This window comes from Amphiura filiformis, chromosome 12, assembly GCF_039555335.1.
Source record: "Amphiura filiformis chromosome 12, Afil_fr2py, whole genome shotgun sequence".
NCBI classification, from domain to species: Eukaryota; Metazoa; Echinodermata; class Ophiuroidea; order Amphilepidida; family Amphiuridae; genus Amphiura; species Amphiura filiformis.
In genome coordinates this window covers 65,846,363-65,866,719 of record NC_092639.1, presented here as the reverse complement: position 1 = coordinate 65,866,719, position 20,357 = coordinate 65,846,363, and the positions used below count along the sequence as shown (strand labels likewise).

General features: G+C 38.6%; 1 protein-coding gene across 1 annotated transcript; it reads right to left on the bottom strand.

The window, feature by feature from the left end:
• Nucleotides 1–225: 225 nt before the first annotated feature.
• LOC140166586 (alkaline phosphatase-like) lies at nt 226–17,291 on the bottom strand. The gene is made up of 10 exons (XM_072190083.1): nt 17,106–17,291; nt 16,280–16,396; nt 15,406–15,626; nt 11,034–11,208; nt 8,314–8,468; nt 7,126–7,327; nt 5,678–5,815; nt 3,392–3,586; nt 1,794–1,931; nt 226–946 (listed from the first exon to the last, which is right to left on the bottom strand). Exons 1-10 carry the CDS (start codon nt 17,179–17,181, stop codon nt 699–701), a joined length of 1,665 nt encoding a protein of 554 aa, XP_072046184.1. The 5' UTR covers nt 17,182–17,291; the 3' UTR covers nt 226–698.
• Between the last annotated feature and the right edge of the window lie 3,066 nt (nt 17,292–20,357).

Below are 20,357 nucleotides of genomic sequence, written 5' to 3'. Positions count from 1 at the left end.
ATCATGCACACGAGGTTACCTTAAACAAACAAACAAACATTTAAGGAAATGTTTTGAATTTAATTAAATAGCTACGATAGAGGAAAACATTTTGTGATATCTTCAAATAGATATTCATTTTAATATGCATATCACACAGCATAGATAAACTGAAATATAATACATGTGCATCACTGAAATATAATACATGTGCATCACATGTGCATTATATCTAATACATGTGCATCAGATATAAAATCTTGAAAATAAATTAAAGTTACAACTTTTGTAAATTATACATTCCGCGAAACGCCAGACAAACCCAATATTGAAAAACAATAAAATTGAAGGGATAGGCCCTAACATGTTGAAAAGGGGGTCATCGGGTAAAAATATAAAAATGGGAGCAAAATTCTATTTTTTGTTGAAAATTTGCTGAAATAAGATAATTTCAAAGATTTTGCAATATTTTTGTAATTTTGATCATAAAATTCTACAAAAAAGGAGGCTATTGGGCAGTGGAATCTAAAATACAAAGGGGTGGGGGATCATCATGGTCATTGGGTATGACTTTAAAAAGTGGTCATCGAGTATATTCTACTTCAAAATAAGGGACCTAATGACATGCACATCCCTTCTAATGTTGAGTGCCGCCCGGAGCATAAGCATAATCCGACATTTGATGTATATATACACGCACATACAAGATTACAGGCCGACTAATAACCAATGTTGGCAGAGGCTGGACGCTTTCTAGCCTTGTTGCGACGAGTTGGAAAACGGGAACAATCATCTGCGTATTCGCCCATGCATGCTGCGTGGCGGATGACATGAGCGACATAATTCTGTTCGTGGGTGCTGTCCAGCATGTGTGCCATAGGACCAATGGCGTATACTGGTATATCGACTCCTCCGTGGGTCGCATACGAAGATGGAATCAGAGATGATTGGTGAAAGCCGCTAGCCACTGTGTGAATAAAATCAAAATGAATTTAAATTAATCTTTAATTATTATTTGGGACGTGATTATTATTATTATTATTATTATTATTATTATTATTATTATTATTATTATTATTATTATTTGAGTGTTGCCTACTCTCTACATGGCCTGTTATGGCCCAATTTTTGATGTTCATGATTAGGTCTATGCTTTTAAATAATATTAATTTCAAATATGAACTCTATTCTCCGTAGAAGTGATGATGTAACAGCATTAACTACCATAGTAATAGATGAATAAAATTATTGAATATACCGCCAAGCACTACAAACTGCAGCACTGTCGTGGATTTTGAATATAGCGCCACACCAATCAATACACTATTGCATGGTAAGTGAAACCGTTTTTTTACAGTTAATTCCTTCTAGATTTCGTTCAAAAGTGCCACAAACATGAGTTTACTTCATTTTGAATCACCCTGTATGCGCAAATCACCAGTGGCGTAGATTTCTTTTTGATAGGGGGGATTCTAATTTAATATTGTAACTAGAACTTTTTTGCGACGGAATAAGTTAACGGTACAAATGCGCGCGAATTTTGCCATATTGAAGCTAAACTTGAAGATATGGTGCAAAAGTGGAATAACTTATTCGCGCGAAGCACGTAAAAATTTGCACTTTGGGGACTAAAATGGCCAAATATGAGGTTAATTTGTTCAGAAACCCACATACAGGAGTCATCATTGGGGAAGGGGGTTGATTGCATAATTGCATGGACCATCCCTGACAAATTATTAGGGGGTTACCCCTCCCGATCTACGCCAACACAAATCACATCTATATTTCCCTAAGTATATCTGTAGTTTCCTTACTTGTCTCCTCGTTGGTAAGATTCCGTCTATGACCCGTTTCCTTAATGCTGTCTAGTTCCTCCACGCCCCCCGGTCCTTGGTTGTACAAAAGTGTGGTATATGGTAGCTTATCATTACCGATTGCTTGATCATTGAGACCTGTCATGTATAGAGAAATATTAAACTGCCATGAAGGGGAATATAACAGTGGCTACCGTATAACACAACTTAACACGATTTTGAATAGATTCCACGTAAGTTTGATACGTACGTTTAGAAATCGTAATCTCCATATTATCACAAATCGTTGGCTTAAAATCGATATTACATGCAGAGACGTTGCGCGTTTCTTCTCTTTCAAAGCACAGGGGAAACTAGACAATGGTTCTGAGCTCGGATTTAAAGGGATATAGTGTTTATGGCGACTCGGAGCCTTCAGGCCACATTTGTCCAGTTATGGTATTTTTGCTTAAGGATACGATACACGATTTACCGACAAGTTACTCATTTCGGAATGCGATCATGAATTTGAAGGGGAAAAAAGTTTCCACAGGCTTTGATGGGACTCGAACCAACGATTTCAAGCATCATTGATTATCAGTCCCGGTCTTTACCGCTCGGCCACGGAGGCAGATGAACAGAGGAGTGTAATAATAAAAGATACATCTCATAATGCTATGTTTAGCCTTTTGTTTACATAAAAATTATGCATTTTGTAATCAGATTGGCCGTTTTATGCATAAATATCACGAACGTTTGGAAAAGGCCTCAAACAAATAATAAAGACATGATGAAATTGCATAAGTCGGGGAATATCTGCGTCGCAATGTTTTGTTTTGATTTTAGAAATTTTACCTTAAAATTTACGACGTTAAGACATTATCATTCGAAATCAACAAAAGATATTTCAGCAGTTTTTTGGCCACATTCTTTCTCTAGAGTGTTTTGAACATGTATGTGAAATAGCTTCAACAGTGGTTCGCCTGATAATGGTAAAAACAGCCTTGACATGAAAAAGGACCAGAGGTGCCATATTTACGGATTGAGGCTAAATTCAAAATTGGTATAAAACGTTTGCTTTTTGGATCGATTACAAAAATTCATTTTTGTCATTAAAACAAATTGTGTCTGGCGTGAATTACACTACAATTTTTATTCTTAGGGCTCTTTGATTTCTTCGTATATATTTTTTTATAAATGATAGAGTGAATCCCCTGGCCCTCTATAATTGCGCACAAAAGATCGCCTCCCCTTAAATAATACAACTTATTTCTGGATTATGTTGATACATTGATATTATTATAAGAAATGAGTCAAGAAAGCCACTGGTCACTTTTATATTTGCATACGTATAGCGGTTACTGAGTTATGACAAATAATAGGTCAAAACGAAAGTTTCCGCTATTTGCCATCTCTTAGGGAGAATCATACACATGGGGGATAATTGAAATACAATGAACCTTGGGATCTCACGTATTGAGCCCGCGCATTTCCCTGTGAGTATATGGGCTAATTATGAGCACAAACCTATTTGTAAATATATTCAGTTACACTGCACCATCTCGGTAAAAAACATGGACATTAAACTTGAGACCAAATCAGTGTCGGTTGTAACTCACCCAATATGGGGTTTCCCCTGGACGAATAGCCACTACTCATTGACATTCCATGGGAATGATCGGCTGTAACAATAACCAGTGTCTCGTCGAGGTTGACCATGTCTAATGCTGCAGAAACAGCCTCGTCCAAGGCAATAGTTTCATTCAAAGCATCCTGACCTATTCCAAAGTGGTGAGCAATGTCTATTAACGCTCCTTAAAGAAAAAAAAAAATGAAAGTAAACCATAAGGCGACGAAAAAAGTTTTAGCAAAAGGTGGCGTAGCTGGGCCGCGTTGTGGCGCCTGTGGACAAGGATACATAATGGCGCCCTCCCCAATCCTTCAAACATTTGCGCGCGGAGTTGAATTGCGGTCCTAAATTGATCATTCTAATGACTATTTGTGCTGAATTGCGCGCGAAGCGCGAGAAAATTCTCCGCTTTCATCGCTTGGACTGGGCGCAGAATCGATGCTCAATTCGGCGCCCCTCCCCAAGACAGCGCCCACACGTGCCATACCTTGCCCTAGCTTGCACTCTCCACTGTTAAAAAATGTTAAAATATTGGACTTGACTTCGTCTCGTCCAATATTTAAAAACTCATAGCTCGACCAACAAATATGGGCTCAAACGATCCAATTTTAACATGCATACAGCAAGTCAACGGAAAATATGGGTAGGTCGGGCCCGTAGAACAGTGTGTTTATTTGTCGCCTAAGCGATGTAATCTAGTGAGGCATGTTACGGGGTACGATAGCACTATTCATAGAAATCTGTCATTTGTCAATATTAGGGAATCGGAATAAGTGTAAGAATAGAGTCAGCGAACAGGACTAAACATGCTAAAAGTAGTATATCATCAAATTGATAATTAAAATCTGGTCAACTGGGCTTACTATTTTACCTGGCAACGTTTCACATCATATCCTGGATGCTTTCTCAATCCGTCTCATTTCTCGGCGGCGGTTAGTCAGAGACCCGTGACGGAGTCTCAGAACTGATTCGTCAAGGGGATCTAGTTGGATAGTAGAACTGTTGGCCCCGCCAAGTTGTGGCGCAAACCTCCTCCTCTGTTCAGAAATGGCTCCTCCCGCTTCACATATATAGCCTCTTTCACACCTCTATAAAACCACCGCGATTCTCTCTCCAATATGACAACGTCTTTGTTATCAGATGTGTGGTTGGTATGGTTGAGATACACAGCAGAGTCTCCACAACCGATTGCGCTCGCTCTTCTATGCTGGTACATGTGCTTGGCCCTCGGTTGCTTAGTTTTTGGTCCTTGCACCCATATGTTTGTCTTTAGGGGCCTTGTCCTTAAGGTGAACTACTCTCAGTGTGTTGGCCGGTGGGCTTAAATGAGACAGGGATTTGGTATCCTCGAAAAATTCTGCGAACTTTCGCAGAGAGAACAGACACATAGGGGATGGTGACGCTGTGTCGTCGTTTTTCCTCCCCTGCTGATGCTGTATGTGAGCGTCGTCCTTTGTTGGCGAGTTTGACTTGTGAAGCGCATTCTCAAAGGTCCATTTGCGGTGTCCACAAGCACCAAGTACAGATTTCAAATTGTGTTTCAGATTGTGTTCCTTGTTATTAGCGTCCTCATTCGATGAAATAGTGTCCGCACGGTGGAATAGCGTTTTAATGACCCCTAGTTCACGGACTAAGGGGTGGTGAGAATCAAAGAGGAGATATTGATCCGTGTGAGTATCTTTTCTGTACACAGACAGAAGTGATCATTTCCCCATTACTTTGGATACTGACAAGACAATCCAGACACGCGAGTTTTCCGTCCTTGGGTTCCTCCTGCGTAAACTTGATGTGTTGGTTGCCGTTATTGATGTGCGCGAATATGGGCCAGCTGATTTTCTTTGATCTTCACCCAGGTGTCATCCACATAACGAAACAAATGAGTTGGCGATGTACAAACATACGACTACAATGCTCGGCGTTCAAAGCGTTTCATAGATAAGTTCACAACGATCGGAGCAACTGGTGGCGCATCGCGCAGCCATGGCGTTGCCTGTACTGTAGAAGTTCCCATTATACACAAAATATGTATATGAACACATTGGAGCCAGTTAAAATAGTAAGTCCAGTTGACCAGATTTTAATTATCAATTTAATATTTTATATACCTGATGACTGAGAATATACACAAATATATGCTAAAAGTAGGAAAACGAGAAAAGAAGGAATTAGGACAAGAGGGAAGCACGGCGAAAAAATCTACTTCTATGAAATTTACATCCACCCGAAGCAATGAAGCCACATACGCCTGCGTGGCTATCCTTACGTCGGTACCTACCCTCAACCATAAGCAAGAACCCATTCTTGTTCTTCTGTAAGATTTCGATGGCCTTGGTTGTCATTTCTGCTAGAGATGGATCACGGGTTTCAGGGGTACGGTCGTTTTCATATGTCGTGCGATAATATGCAAATAACCCTATAACATAAAGAGAAAAGAAAGGTAACTTGATCAGTGGACTTCGGTTGTATATATAAATGCGCATATATAAATGCGCACGTGACATCTACGAGTCGCCATACCGTATTAAACGATATAAGGTACCCGGATGTACATAAACTCCCCGTGCAAAAGTATAGGGGAAAATGACAGGTCGCAGGGAAAATTGCTTTTGCAAAATAGTGGCATTGATTGCAAAGGGTAAAATAACTTGAACCGAAAGATAAACTCTTTATTAACGTTTTCCATCACGGAAAAAAAAATAACTACGGAAAAGCTAGATATAGCTGATTTACAAACTTATATTTCATAATTTCCGTGCTAAATGGGCGTGCCAATTGGCCATATCTATGACGTAGTGCTGGTTTCATACTATCATGCTGCTTGCCGCCGAGCGGCGTGACACACGCGCATTGTAGACAAACAGCCACAATCAAGACTTGTGAATGGCTGATAAGTCATGCCTCTTGTCGCAACGGCATGAAAGTATGAAAGGGGACATGATTGGCTTTAAGGTCAGAATTACTGTGCAGGCGGCGGATGACATGATCGAGCCGGCAACTTGTGAAACCGCCCGGCCGTATGGCATTTTCCAATATAGTCGGTTAATTTTGTGGGGTTCATTATCGAACCCCAACGGTTTTAGCTTGTATTTATATTATTTATCAACATAGGCCTATTTGTTTGTGATATTTCAAGCGTTTTAAAATTTCAAAATAATCCCATTCAATTACACGGTTGACGATGAAAATTTACTGAATTTAGAGAATGCAATGCGGCCACCACCTGGAACTGTGGTCGCAATTTCAGTGATTGACAGTGAGGTATCACGAACATGGCACTGGCCATCTGGTCACGTGCGCATTTATATATGCGCATTTATATATACAACCGAAGTCCACTGTTGATATTCAAATCATTTTTGCATTAATTCACGTTTTATACTTCCCATGTGAGCCAGTGAGCCTGACGAATGAAACAACCTTAACGTCAATTTTTTTAGAGCGTGCACATACGGGTTAGCACTTAATTTCATTTAATTTCATTTGGCAATATATCACATTAAATATATAGAAATAAGTATGTAAAAGTTTACGAAGATCATTTTGTGTGAATTTCACACATTTAATGTAGCCTATCTTTCACACACGTTTTATGTATTAACATTTGCACGACAAGAACTACTATTTTAACATAGATGGTGTAAAGAATGTTCTCTGTCTGCTAGTGCTCAGACCGGAGTGCCTAACTTGATTGCCTACATTCCTGCTAAATGTTGGGGCATATACCTAACAAGTAATCCGTCTCATCGATATCTACAGCCGTCAGATCTTCATCCTTCCATACATACTGAGAATTGTGCCCTTCATGTAGAGCAGTCCATTCCTCTATCAGATTACGGCCATCGGTACGAGTTCCTAAGGAGTCAGGATCCTCAGGATCTGCAGTAGTGTTGGGTAACATAAAAGCACGGCCTCCACCCATTATGACCTACACAGGTGTAAAAAAATATACATAGTTTTAGTTTGTTTATCATGCCAATATTCTGTGAAATTGTTTTAGATATTCCGTTGATGGGATTTTCCATGTGAGGTTTTCATCGATAACTACACTCAAAAATTTTATTTTAGTTACTTTTTATAAGTTTGTGCCATCTAAAATGATATCTATTTTCTTGTGATCTCTTTTTTTTAATTTTATTGAAGTCATTCTAGGGGTACCGTAAAATGGGGTAACTTCGGTCAGCGGGGTAACATTGGTCGGTCAAATTTTTTAAATTTTTTAAATGGTCATATTTCCGTACAGCAATATTGTTTTTAGTCATATTTGGTCTCAATTTGTTAAGAAATATATTTGGAAGAAAATAATAATCGCTCATGTCCAATTTCCTTGAAATTTCCGAAAATATCGGCATTTTTGACCAAAAATTAGCATTTTTTACAATTTTTTTCAGAAAAAACAAAAATCGATATTTGTGAGCAAGGATGTGTGCTTGATTAATTTTGCAAGGGGTCAAATGTCACAAAAAAAAACAAAACTTGCCCATATATAGCTTTTTTCTATCCTATAAAAACTGAAAATTAAATTTTTCCGAGTTCCGACTGACTTTGCTTGATCGCATTCACATTTTTACTTCGGATATCTCTCTATTTATTACGTTTGATTAGCAATGTCATTACTTGAGTATAAAATGAACAAACATTATGTGATCGGTCAGTTTAATTAATGGCGAACAAATCTGGGAAATAAGGAGTGGATGTTCTCTCTGGGAATCTGGAAACTTTTTTATGTAAAAAAAGTCTACAAACTAATCTAATAGTCTACAAATCATAATTAGCCTTTTTGAGGTATGGCTGACACAATAGGATGGCGCTGTGCGAAATGGGTAAAGGCTTTTGTATTTGGCGGGTTTTACCCATATTGAATATTGCCCTCCTATTGTGTACGCCATGTTTTGAAAAGGAAAATTGACTTACGTTAACTTTGTCAGCTTTAGAAATTATTTGCGAGGTCACATCTTCGCATCCATCGACTGGTCCGCTTAACCATCGGCGGTATGCAGAATGTGCATACATAGCGCCTGGTGTGGCATCCGAAACATAAGAATTGGTGACGATACCAGTAGATTTACCTACATGTTGGATTATAAGAAAAATATGGTTGTCAACTGCAACTTCTAGTAATGACATTTTCCGTAAATCCCATAATTCCTTACGGTTAGATCCCGAATGTCGTCATTTGACGTCACGCCGATGCGTACATCGTTTAGTGAACATCGATTACTGCGCATTGCAAGTCGGCGTGATGTCAAATGACGACATCTGGTGTCTAACCGCATTTATTATGGGATTAATCGAAAAGGTCAATTGTCAACAATACCACAAACTGACGAATATTGACAGTATATTATCCCTTTGCATCATACTAACTACAGAGGGCAGTGTTACCGATTTTTTACGGGGCAACTTCAGTTTTGCCAAGGTCACTACGGCTCTCGTGTTTTATATACTGTGGCGAACTGCTTCGAGTAACCTGGTATTCATTCCTACGCAGTTTTCATGACAATTATCCGATTATTCTTTGAATAAACAAGAGCATAATAACAGCAAAAGAGTTTTTTTGGACATTTTAACAGTGGACATCGACAATTTCTGTCAGAAATGACACTGTCGAGAGCGACAATTGTCGGTTTTTAACTATAAGCCTTCAAATTGCTTGACAAACAGCTAGGGTATGACATTGACCGTTGATTTAGCGAAACTCAGATGAATAATTGTCATGAAAACAGCATACGAATGAATCCCAGAGTCCGCCATAAAACACGAGATCCTTAGCGACCTAGGCAAAACTGAAGTTGCACTTAAAAATCGGTAACACTGCCCTCTGTTGTTAGTAAAACGTATCTGGAATTGAATTATAGTTGGTATCGTCAGTTGTGCTTGGAAAAGACACGCCTATCGATGAGTTGACTTCTGACGTCAATGCCTGGCAGTATGCGCACGCATCATCACAATTTCTATTATATTTTGCCTGTCAGTATGCGCACGCATCATATTTTGTTCATGGCTCGTGTTTTTAAAACTCCCGCCACATCACAATAAGACTATATTGAACAGTGTATTTGTTGCATTGGGTTCACTCAAGCATGAAGATATACCGGTCCTTTGCGCCGTTTGTTGATAAACATACAGCGTGTTTATAGTGAATATACCGCATTTTGAGTATACCGTAGGCCTATACGATAATCCTTGTATACCGATACCCTTGCTGTTTATAGTGAGACACAGTTACAGCACAAATTATATACCAACTAACATTTTCGTACATTTGCAATGACCCCGAGGTCACACGGGGAATGTGTAAATATTGTGGCGCGAGCTATAAACAGCCCATTCAATAATATGATCATGGCGGTGAACATGTAGCTTCTGTCTTGGGGGTGAGAATAGTTCCGAATGTCCTGCGCGCATCCTACGCATCATAAAAAACCCTACTTCCGGTAACACCGCACACAATTTATACTGGTGTGTTATAGTGCAAATATCTCGCGACAATATCCTTCGGTTGAGAAGGATATCGATGTACCGTACATATATACATATAGGGGTACTGCTAGTGTTTATAGTGGGCAAGTATCCGGATATTTTCTGACCGGATAGAAATTATACCGCAATGTACCGCACATCTGCTCCCACTATAAACACGCTCATTGAGGTTAACTCATCTATAGAATGTGTGTGTATGTGTGCTCTCTAAACAGTACGCATAGTTGTAATTAACTTACGCTTTAAACATAGAGGCCTACAATCTTGTGCGAAAATCGTTGGGACAGTTGATTTAAAGATTAAATTCCTATGAGGCTGAAAATACATGATACGTTTGATAGCTCATGTTATGTAGGCCTACCTGATTACTCCCCTCGTCTCCACATTGAAACAATGTTGGAGCAGACATTGAGCGCATGCAACCATTTTTTATTATTTTTCAGCTTTCAACATTGAAAGTGGAACTGGAATGAGTTATATAAACACTGTTGAAACTTTCCCAACCGTTTTGCGCGATTTAACCATATGCCTCATGTTTTCTCAGTAAAAAGAGCGCGCAGGATGAATCTATGATTATGCCTGGTCATTTCTTTCTTTCTTTCTTTCTTTCTTTCTTTCTTTCTTTCTTACATATGTTTTTCTATATGTTTTAATTTCTTTTTAAATTTAAACGGTCACAAACATTTTGTTTTCCATTTCGGATCCTTTATATTTTTTGACGTGATTAGAAACCCCAAATATACCATGTATACGGTACAAAATATAGGCCAAACATTTGCTTTTTTGGCATCCAACAAACGTGTGATTTCCATCAGAATTTTTTTGCTACATAGGCCTGTGAAAAGAAATAATCAAAATACAAAGTGCAAAGTCCATACCCTTCAGCATATGTTCATTAAACAAATGCAAACATATTGAGCTTTAATAACCCTGTAATTTTTCGATCCAAAACAGTCAGTAAATAAATAAAACCTCCAAATGACTCAGCAATAAATCGTAGATCCATCCACTGCACTCAAATGTACTCACAACACATAATTAATGTAAGGACGATCGCCCACAGTAGGGGGGGGGGGTGATTACACTTACTCCCTCAGTTGAGGACAAGCAATAAGATCCTGGTGCATTATAATTAATAAAATCCCACTTACCCATTTCTTGAGCATCAACCATTACAGAATCGACGCTAGCGCCCTCTTGTGTGGCACAGTTTTCTACCTCAATCCTGTCATCAACGCCAATTGTACTGGATTTTGTCTTGACGCCGCAAAACAAGGCTGTTGCAGTAGCGGCCGAGTCTGGTATTTGACGGTCAGTTGCGTACGTCTGCACATAAAAATGCGTTTCAAAAGCACAAACTTGAGAATTGGATTATATATACGCCGTAGAAGTGACGTAGTTAATCGGATTAACTACCATAGTAATAGATGAATACTATTTTGACCATGGCTCGTTTTATCTTTTCAGTTTCCGTTAGTCTATTGTTCAGATACGAAAACGCAAGGGATTTAGTAAGTTTACTGTAACATGACTTCATTGTTAACTTTGAAGTACCAATCAACTTATTTCAAAAGAGGCAGTTGCTTATGTCAATAAAAGCGGGAGAGACAACACCGCTGTTTTTAATGGCCTAGCGCCCTCTCGTCTTTGATGCATGCCAATCCGAATGACAAAGTCCACTTTTTTCTGTAAAAACGTTGAAAATAAGCTCTAAAATCACAAAAGGCCCGCTTATGAGCATATCGCACCCCAATGCACTTGTGCAGGGCCACAGTGTCGCCCTTCCCTCGTATCAATGTCTATCTCCCTATTTTGCTTCCTCCCCCCCCCCCCCAATGATCAGTCTCCCCACTCCCTCCCCGGTCCCCCGGTCCCCCGGTCCCTACTCTCTCCTCTCGAGTTCTTCTCTTTCTAGTGTTGCCGTCTCTCCCTCTCCTCTCTTTCTTCCTCACCCCCTCCTAGGCAAGAATAAAAGATTGGTCATACCTGAGAGACTACCACTTCAGAATAACAATGACTTACAAAAACTATTACGGAAACAGAAACTGAAAAGATAAAACGACGGTATACCACCCTGCACTACAACGTTCACGCGGTACCGATGCATTGAACCATAGATTGATCACTCGCACCTGTAAGATAAGTATTTTGAAAAGAGCGGTATTGTATTCAATCTATGTTTGCTGACATACACAGGTGATACACCACATTTCGCCATAATATATTCTAGAAACGCTTGCTGTTAGAATAAGAAAAATTTTAATTGTAATTATTGCACAGGTCACGGCGACCCTGTGACCTTTCCGGAAAAAAGCCGAGTGGCAGGTTTTTCAAATAAATATTTTCTGTGTAAAAACTGTACCATCAGATAGGTAATGGAATATATGAATATTAACTGTACATCTATCACAACAATTTTTGATAACAACTTGCGTCACAATTGATCTAGTATAGAAGGTAGATAATTTATTTCAATCTTATATACGCCATTTTTTTTTTTTGGAATTAAGTGAAAATTAATTCTGTCAAAACTGTATTTTTTTAATGTAATTTTCACATTAGACCCGACAAAAGATTACCGTTTTGTTGTTATGATAATCTAATCTTTTGATTTTGTAAATAAAATTAGGGGTCTAATGTGGATTTAGGATGCAAACTGGAACAATCCAATGCCTTGTCAAAATCATTTGCTTCAAAATGGAGTTCGGATGCACTTCGTAATACAACTTCCGCCACTGCGGACAACATGCACAGCAGAGCACATGGCCGATATCAAAATCGATTTTATGTATTGTGTATAATGTAGGCCTATTCATAGGACCCTCGTATTAATTGTCTCTATGCGCTTGAGAATTCAACAATATAAATAATGGTAGCTTTATTATAATACACATTAATATTTTAAGCAGATAAAATTCCAAAATATGATGCAGTAATGAAGTTGCGATTTATTAATATTATATGTATACATTTTCACGATTACACTATCAAGTTCTTCGTGGTCGAGCGGTCTAAGGCGCTGGACGTATGGTATACGTGATACTAGTCAAAGCGGTGAGCCGTGAGTTCGAACCCCGCCTCTGCCGAACTTTAAAAGAATTAAAATTAAAATTTTACTTTTTAAAAATTTCATATTGGGGAAATGTGACTGGGAGAATTTATGTATGGCGTGGAGTGGTGTGCACAGGTGATTAGCGCAATCTACTTGTAGTGCAGGGCGGTCTATTCCAAAATTGTATTCATCTATTGCTATGGTAGTTAATCCGATTACGACGTCACTTCTACGGCGTATTCAAAACCACTATGCCATGAAAGTCTTTCGAAGTTGTAGTGAACACGAAAATCTATTCGCCGGCGAAGTGGCGTAATAATTGGATTTGGGGATTAGGCTACCATTGGATAAACTACCATAACAATAGGTGAAAACAATTGTATCGCGCTGCACTACAAGCAGGCTGCACTCATCACCTGTATATGTCTGCAAAATGAATACAATACCGCTCTTTTCAACGATTCTAATCTTACAGGTGCGAGTGATCAGCATGATATGACATGATATGATTCAATGCAGAGTTACTGCATTAACGTACTAGTGCAGCGCGGTATAATATAATGTCAACTTAAGAACAATAGTTGTAATATTTCCTCATGCAGAACAATTGAAATACCTAAGTGGAAGAAGGGCCCAGCTCCATCTTTTTGGCCCAATTGACATGATTGAGTTATACCCAGCTATCCAGCTGCTAACAGACAGCATACTTCTTTCAAATTCATCATCTATATCAACGCACTGAAGGTTCTATTGTTCTATTGTGTCCGATTTGAGCGCTGACATATTGGAAAATGTTGCCAATTAATATTCATGAGAGTGTACATTCAACGTCCAGTTATCGAAATTGGGTACTTGTGTTTGGGAGGTGTGAAATACATCTGACTGGGTGTTTTAATTACGTAGCGCATAAAGGTTTTGGTATCATTGAATGGCAGCGTAGTGCTGTTATATGCTTAGTTTCTATAATAATAATAATTATTTTCTTTATTTTTTCCTTTTTCTTTTGACATGGGGTGGGATTTTTTTTGTCGGCCTACCCGGTATAGTGAATCCAGTATACCTGTACCTTATGGTACAAATGCGCGCGAAAATTTTTACCAAAGGCCTATTGAAAATTAACTGGTGAAATATGGGACAAAAGTGGAATAAATTCGCGCGAAGCACTAAAAATGGCATTTTTGTGGCTAACATGGTCAAATATGAGGTTGATTTCGACAGAAACCCATACACATGCGTCAACATGGGGGGGGGGTCGTGATTGTATGGACCACCCCCAGGGAAAATATTGGGGATTTATCCCCCCGGATCTATACGCCTATGCACTTTAGAGACCTGTCACTCCATCGTTCTTCTCCCCCCTCTCTCTCTCCTTCTCCCCTCTTCCTTTTATCTTTTTGTCTTCCTCCCCTCCCTACAATCTCGATCACCCACCCGCTTCTCCCCTTTTCACCCCTCGACCCCTCCTTCACTACCTCAATTGCCCCTGCTGGCTTTAAAAATGGATATTCGTGATATTAAGAAACCCATTTGACTTTATTGAACAGACCTATAACCATGATAACAACATATAGGCCTACTGCGAAGGAGTTAATTATAGAAAGTGACACAGATATACATAGCAGCCATGGCACGTTGTTACGGGGAATCGATCAGCAAGTCTATTGAATTTATTTAAATGAGGCGCCTAAATAAAGGTGGGTGGTAAATAATTGTACTCCGACGCACATCGTCATCATCCCTATATCTTCGTGTCAAAAATTGCCGTGATAGTACAGCGAATCCTCGCGTTTTTCAACAGCTACGCATGGCGATTTTGTTCGAGATAGGCTGAGCGACTCAGGCTAATGCATATCATGACTATCATATGAGATACCACAGAGTTTCTATTTTCTACACATTATTACGATTTGTGCATGCTCTAGTACCCAATATGATGTTTCTATTACAAGAAAAATCGATTTGTTTTCAGGTAAAACCAGGGTTTTGTTTCCAGTACACTAACTCGAAAAGCAATACACTAATTAGCGGGGCCTTGCAGCTTGCTGTGGATATCTTTGCATTTTATATTTAAGATTTTGAAATCCAAAGTAAAAATTGATATATGTTTAATTTTGAGAATTACAATTATACTTTATAGGTATAAAGGAACACGTTTAGCCCATTCAGTTAAGTTCCAGGTGCAAGACCTATAACACAATCTATATGTAAACTTTCTTTATCTGTGTCAATAATAGAACTGGTTTTAGAGATATGAACTGGGGGTATTTGGCCAGGGGTAATTGACGTCTATATCTTGTGCAGTACACTGCCCACGACACCCCCCCCCCAGAAAGGGTAGTATCAAGACAGGCTATATAAGCCCTAGTTTTGACCAAACAAAGGGGGAGATACTTTTTGTGAATACCGTACACAGATTATACCAGGGTTAGGGTACCATGGTAGCGGTAAGGGTTTGTATACAGCAAGCTTACCTTCAATAATCCTGTATATGGGAAGGTTTCCCATACAATCTTCTCCTCTTCTCCCGCAAGTCCCTTCTGTTGTCCTTTAAGTATCCTGGCAGCGGTAACCGTCGTCAAGTCCATGCCGTCGCCAATAAAAATTATGACATTTTTAGCAAGATTTTTGTTTAATTCCTGTTTCTTCAAAGCCTTTTGTAACTCATCACGGCCATATTTCTTCCAGTGCTCAACTGAAATGCACCAGAACGTATAGCAAAGTTTGTTGCAAACAAAAGATAATCATGACAGATAATCCTATTGAGATCGAAAAAAAAACTTTAATGCATAAAAATACATAGAATTAGCGATGTTGCTCTAAACATGCTAAAGGGCAATTATTTATATACCAATGTTCGTCAAAAGTTGTGGGACATCTTTGGAAAATTTTAAGACCATAATTATTTATTTTGTGAAAAAGTCAGGCATTTATACTATAATTTGTTTTAAGGTGGTACTACACCCCCTGATAAATTGTGTGACTAATTTTGCATTTTTCTTAAGAAATAACTATACACCGGTAACAAACGTTATATTATAGGGGCCAGGCATCCAATTACTTCACTCAAATTTCAGTGATTCAAGACAAGTGGTTCATTATAATATGTTAAGAAATGAGGTACATTCTAGCGGTACCTCTTTTCTTATCATAAATAACGTACCGCTTACCTTGAGTCGCTGAAATTCCAGTGTAGTAACTGGATTCCTTGTCCCTATAATATACATAACTTTTGTTACCAGTGTGTTACTATTTTTTGAGAAAAATGCAAAAATAGTCACTACACCTTAACCTTTTAATGATATATATTCATATATTTTTATTTTTAATATACGTTTATAAACTTACCAAGACACTGAAGTTCGAAATCTTCGCAACAATTGCCATATTTTTGGCACGCACGGTTACACTGGCATGGCAACGACTCTTCAACTTCGGCAAAACATCTATTCGCGCAGCGGATTTCTGCAAAAATAAAGATTAAAATAGTTTTTAAACCATCCTTGCTAATCCACTCAACTTAAACGTTTTCTCAAATGTTTGTCAAAACACCAGGCAAACTTCACTTTTATGCCATTATATAAATCCGTTATAGTTTTAAATTGACACCGAATTGAAAGTAGCATTTGACATATTCCTATACCAGGCTAATTCCTGATTTGACTCGACACCACTCGAGGTTATTCCTTCATGTAATTTTACCCGACTCGACATCAGAACTCAATAAGCGACTCATCTTTTAGGAATCGAGACTCAAATCCAAAATGACTTATGGAACGGAACTTCATATGATTCGAATCTCAAGATAACCCTAATGACTCAAATCTACAGTTCAATAATGACTCGACTCGAGTGTTTGATGACTCTCTCTTTAAAAGTCAAATATGGCTGCTATAGCAACCGGATTATATTTATTTGCTTGAAAGTAAAAAATTATCCAGATACACTGACTGTAGCACCAAAAATGGTATTTTACTCAAAAAGTCTAGCTCCGAATTTGCTCACATTCGATGATGCATAACTTTCGTGTGCGAATACAATTAAATAGGCCTATGTCAGCTATAAAATGCCCCGGGTAAAATGTAAACCTTTAATTTCAGATAGATTTCAGATAGAGCTACCAGTGCCCCGAACCCGGGGTATGCATCTTTTGAAGCACTTAAAAGTAAGTTACCTTGAGATTGGACGTAGGGAATCGCACACACGACTGCAACCACAACCACAAGACCAAGTACAAGTTTTATGTCCATTGCTGATACGAAAAGTCGTGAGAGAAGTGAGAGGACTGGACAACAAAGAGACGCGGTAAGGCCAACTTGCCAAGATACGCTTAAATGATCATGCCCGGAAATGATCACAAGTATACACTTACTGTGATCACCCCGGTGTGTATTATTAGCGTGTATCCCATTTGAAATTCACACTCCCTGTGCGGGAGATTAAGGTCATGTCTTTCACAGGGGGTGTATGGATTTCAACTGGAATAGCCCATTTTGGAGCAGACAACACCGAATGGGTGGCTCCATTTAATATCACACTCCCTGTGTGGGAGATTAAGGTCACGTATTCCATAGGATGTATGGATTTAAAATGGAATAGAATAGTCAAGATATTGATTATCGTAATCTTAAAATAAATTTAAATCGAGTGAAACCGAATCAATTATCCAATAAGGTGTAATTTTAGGCTTATTTTTGTTTCTTAATATCGAGCTGGTCTTGAATATAATTCATTAAAATATGAACAATGTTTAATATTGTACCGTAAGTGTAGCTATTAAAGGGTAGAATGGGACCCAACCGGGGCACTCGCATATAATGGCACGCGTCATGTGCCTGTCAAAAGACACACTTTTTGCAAATCTGCCGCCCAATGACCACCCTTTTTCCATCAGCTTACACCCAATGACCCCGTTTTTTTTTAATTTACATCAAATTTGTAATTTTTGTTTAAAAAGTTTTGTAGCCATTTTAGCTTCAAAATGGCAATTTTTCGCACAATTTTGCCAAGGAAATTATTTTTCAAGGTCAATGACACCCAATTTTTAACGTTTCCACATCTAATGACCCCAATTTTCTTGGAACTGCCACTGAATGACCACCCTTTTTCGACAAAAAATCGCCATCACTGAAAGACCCCTAGCGTCATACTGCAGTAGGTAGGTCTACATTGTACGTCACTTTCATATTCTAGTGCCCGCCCCCGGGACCCAACTTCAATTACACCCTTTTCCAACTGATCTTTTTGATACAATTTATACAACTCATAAGGGATATAATAAAACCACAAATTAATTGTTTCGTTCTCGAATTTAGGCAAGTAGTATGACAAGAGCCATGTTTTTCCAGTAATAGCCATTTACATTAAGCAATGCGCTTGTTGACTTTAATGCAATATGAGAAACCAAGAAGAAAAAAAAAAAAAGTTTGTCTCAAAGCTCACAGGTGGTTTGAAAACAAATGCGAAACGCGATTTTTTTTTAATTCTCTACTTGGTATTTTTATGGTATTTTCAGAAAAAAGGTCCGATTTTTTTTTTTGAAAAAAAAAAAAATCCGCATTTTTTTTTTTTTCAAATCGCGCGATTTTACAAATGCGCGCGCAAGCTTTGAGACAAGCCCTTTTTTAAAATTGTTTTTGGCCTAATCGCATAATAATAATCTGCCTAATTGAAGTTTTGGGTGTTTCTCTCATCCAGAAAAAAACATGCTCGGGTGGAAATGACACCCATATCAAGCATTGGAATCACCGTTATAGAACTAGACTGCTCATACCGTTCCTCGTGTGTGCCAGTTTTTATGTGTCGCAATATGAGTGCAAACACTCTGAATCGCCTTAAAGGCAACACATTGTTTTCGATGCATCCCGCCATTATACTAGTAGGCCTACACTGGACTCGGGAATTTTTAAAATACACTTGTTGCGCTTAGTTGGGACAGTCATCCGTATGTCTTCCAGTGGCGCAGATATCTTTTTGACATTGAGGGGATGGGTTTTGAATTTTTTTGAGGTAGAGTGAATTGAATCCAGCACCTTTTGGCGTCAAAAGGAATTTTGAAAATTTGGCATATTGAAGCTATTTGTGAAATATGGTACAAAAGTGGAATAATGCGCGCGGAGCGCGTAAAAATTGGACTTTTTAAAGGTTAAAATGGCCAAATATGGGGTTAATTTCGCCAAAAACCCACACACAATCGTCAACATTGGGTGGATGATTGTATGGACCACCCCTAACAAACTATTGGGGGGGGGGGGGGGGGAGGCAGTAAAGTAAAATCGCATTTTGTGATTTTCTCAAAAACTGCTTAAGTTGGCAGGAATTTGTCATGCTAATTGGATTCATTGCGTCATTCCCTTTCTGAAAATGTATACGTTTTTCTGCTTACATCACATTACGTTTAGAGCTGTAATAAAAACAATATCTAAATTACTGCCTTGAAAAAAAAGAGAAGGTATATAATTTTTAAATTGCCTGCAAAATAAAATGGTATGGGAACTGTCACATTACACGCTGCAGGTTCCCTCAAATTGATGTTACCTTAAAATGCCCGATATTATTGATTCTGTATTTCTGTTTTTAAAAGACGATACGCATGAAATGTCCATCGATGAATAATTACTTCCGTCTTCATTTATAATGACATAATCCATGTCCTCTTCTGATTATGGATTTTAAGTGTTTGGATTGTGCATGTGGTGGACCAGAATTATATCATATTTCTGGCAAAGTATAAAATAAACAAATAACAAATTAAAGAAAATTTATTTTTTTTAATTCGCGATATAATACAAATTTTATGACAAATTATTAAAAATTGATATTTTTTAAATTTTTGATATAAACAGTCCTCGAAGCAAACTTTCTAAATCTAATGATATGTACTTAAAGCGCATGTATCTGGGATGAAACGCCGATGATCAGTTGAAAATGTTGACCTTTCGTATTGAAGATATGGATTTTATTCCCGAAAACACCAACAATTGAGAAGATCAGTGTTAGTAAATGCATGCATTGTTTTCAAAGTTAGGAGGCGTTGGACACAGGTTGTTGTAAATTCACGTATCAACAGTCAATGCAAACAGGAAGTTAAACAGGACATTTATACAGCGCCTTTCACATATAAGCGCTTTAAATTTATTCCGCTGTCATTGGAATATGTCGGCTGCCATACAATGCCAAGGCATGCTCATACCTCTGGGCGGCGCTCAATGGACTAACAGCTCCCCATTTAACCACTGGGTAGTGAGAGGCAAGTGAGTTAAAGCGCCTTGCCCAAGTGCACAACACGATAGCACCGCCGCCGGGGCTCGAACTCGCAACCCTCCGATTGCAAGGTAGAGCCTGTACGGCTTCGCCACCGCGCCCCCATTTTCGCGTGGACTATGCGTTTTGTCTTTCTTAAGGGATCTGGAATGAGCGTTTTGAG

Excerpts from the sequence above, each read along its gene's own strand:
- LOC140166586 (XM_072190083.1), bottom strand. The coding sequence starts at position 17,181 with ATGGACATAAAACTTGTACTTGGTCTTGTGGTTGTGGTTGCAGTCGTG. Across the intron at positions 15,627-16,279 it reads TTTCGAACTTCAGTGTCTTG|TTGAGCACTGGAAGAAATAT; the intron begins GTAAGTTTATAA and ends GGTGCATTTCAG. Across the intron at positions 7,328-8,313 it reads CTAAAGCTGACAAAGTTAAC|GTCATAATGGGTGGAGGCCG; the intron begins GTAAGTCAATTT and ends ACACCTGTGTAG.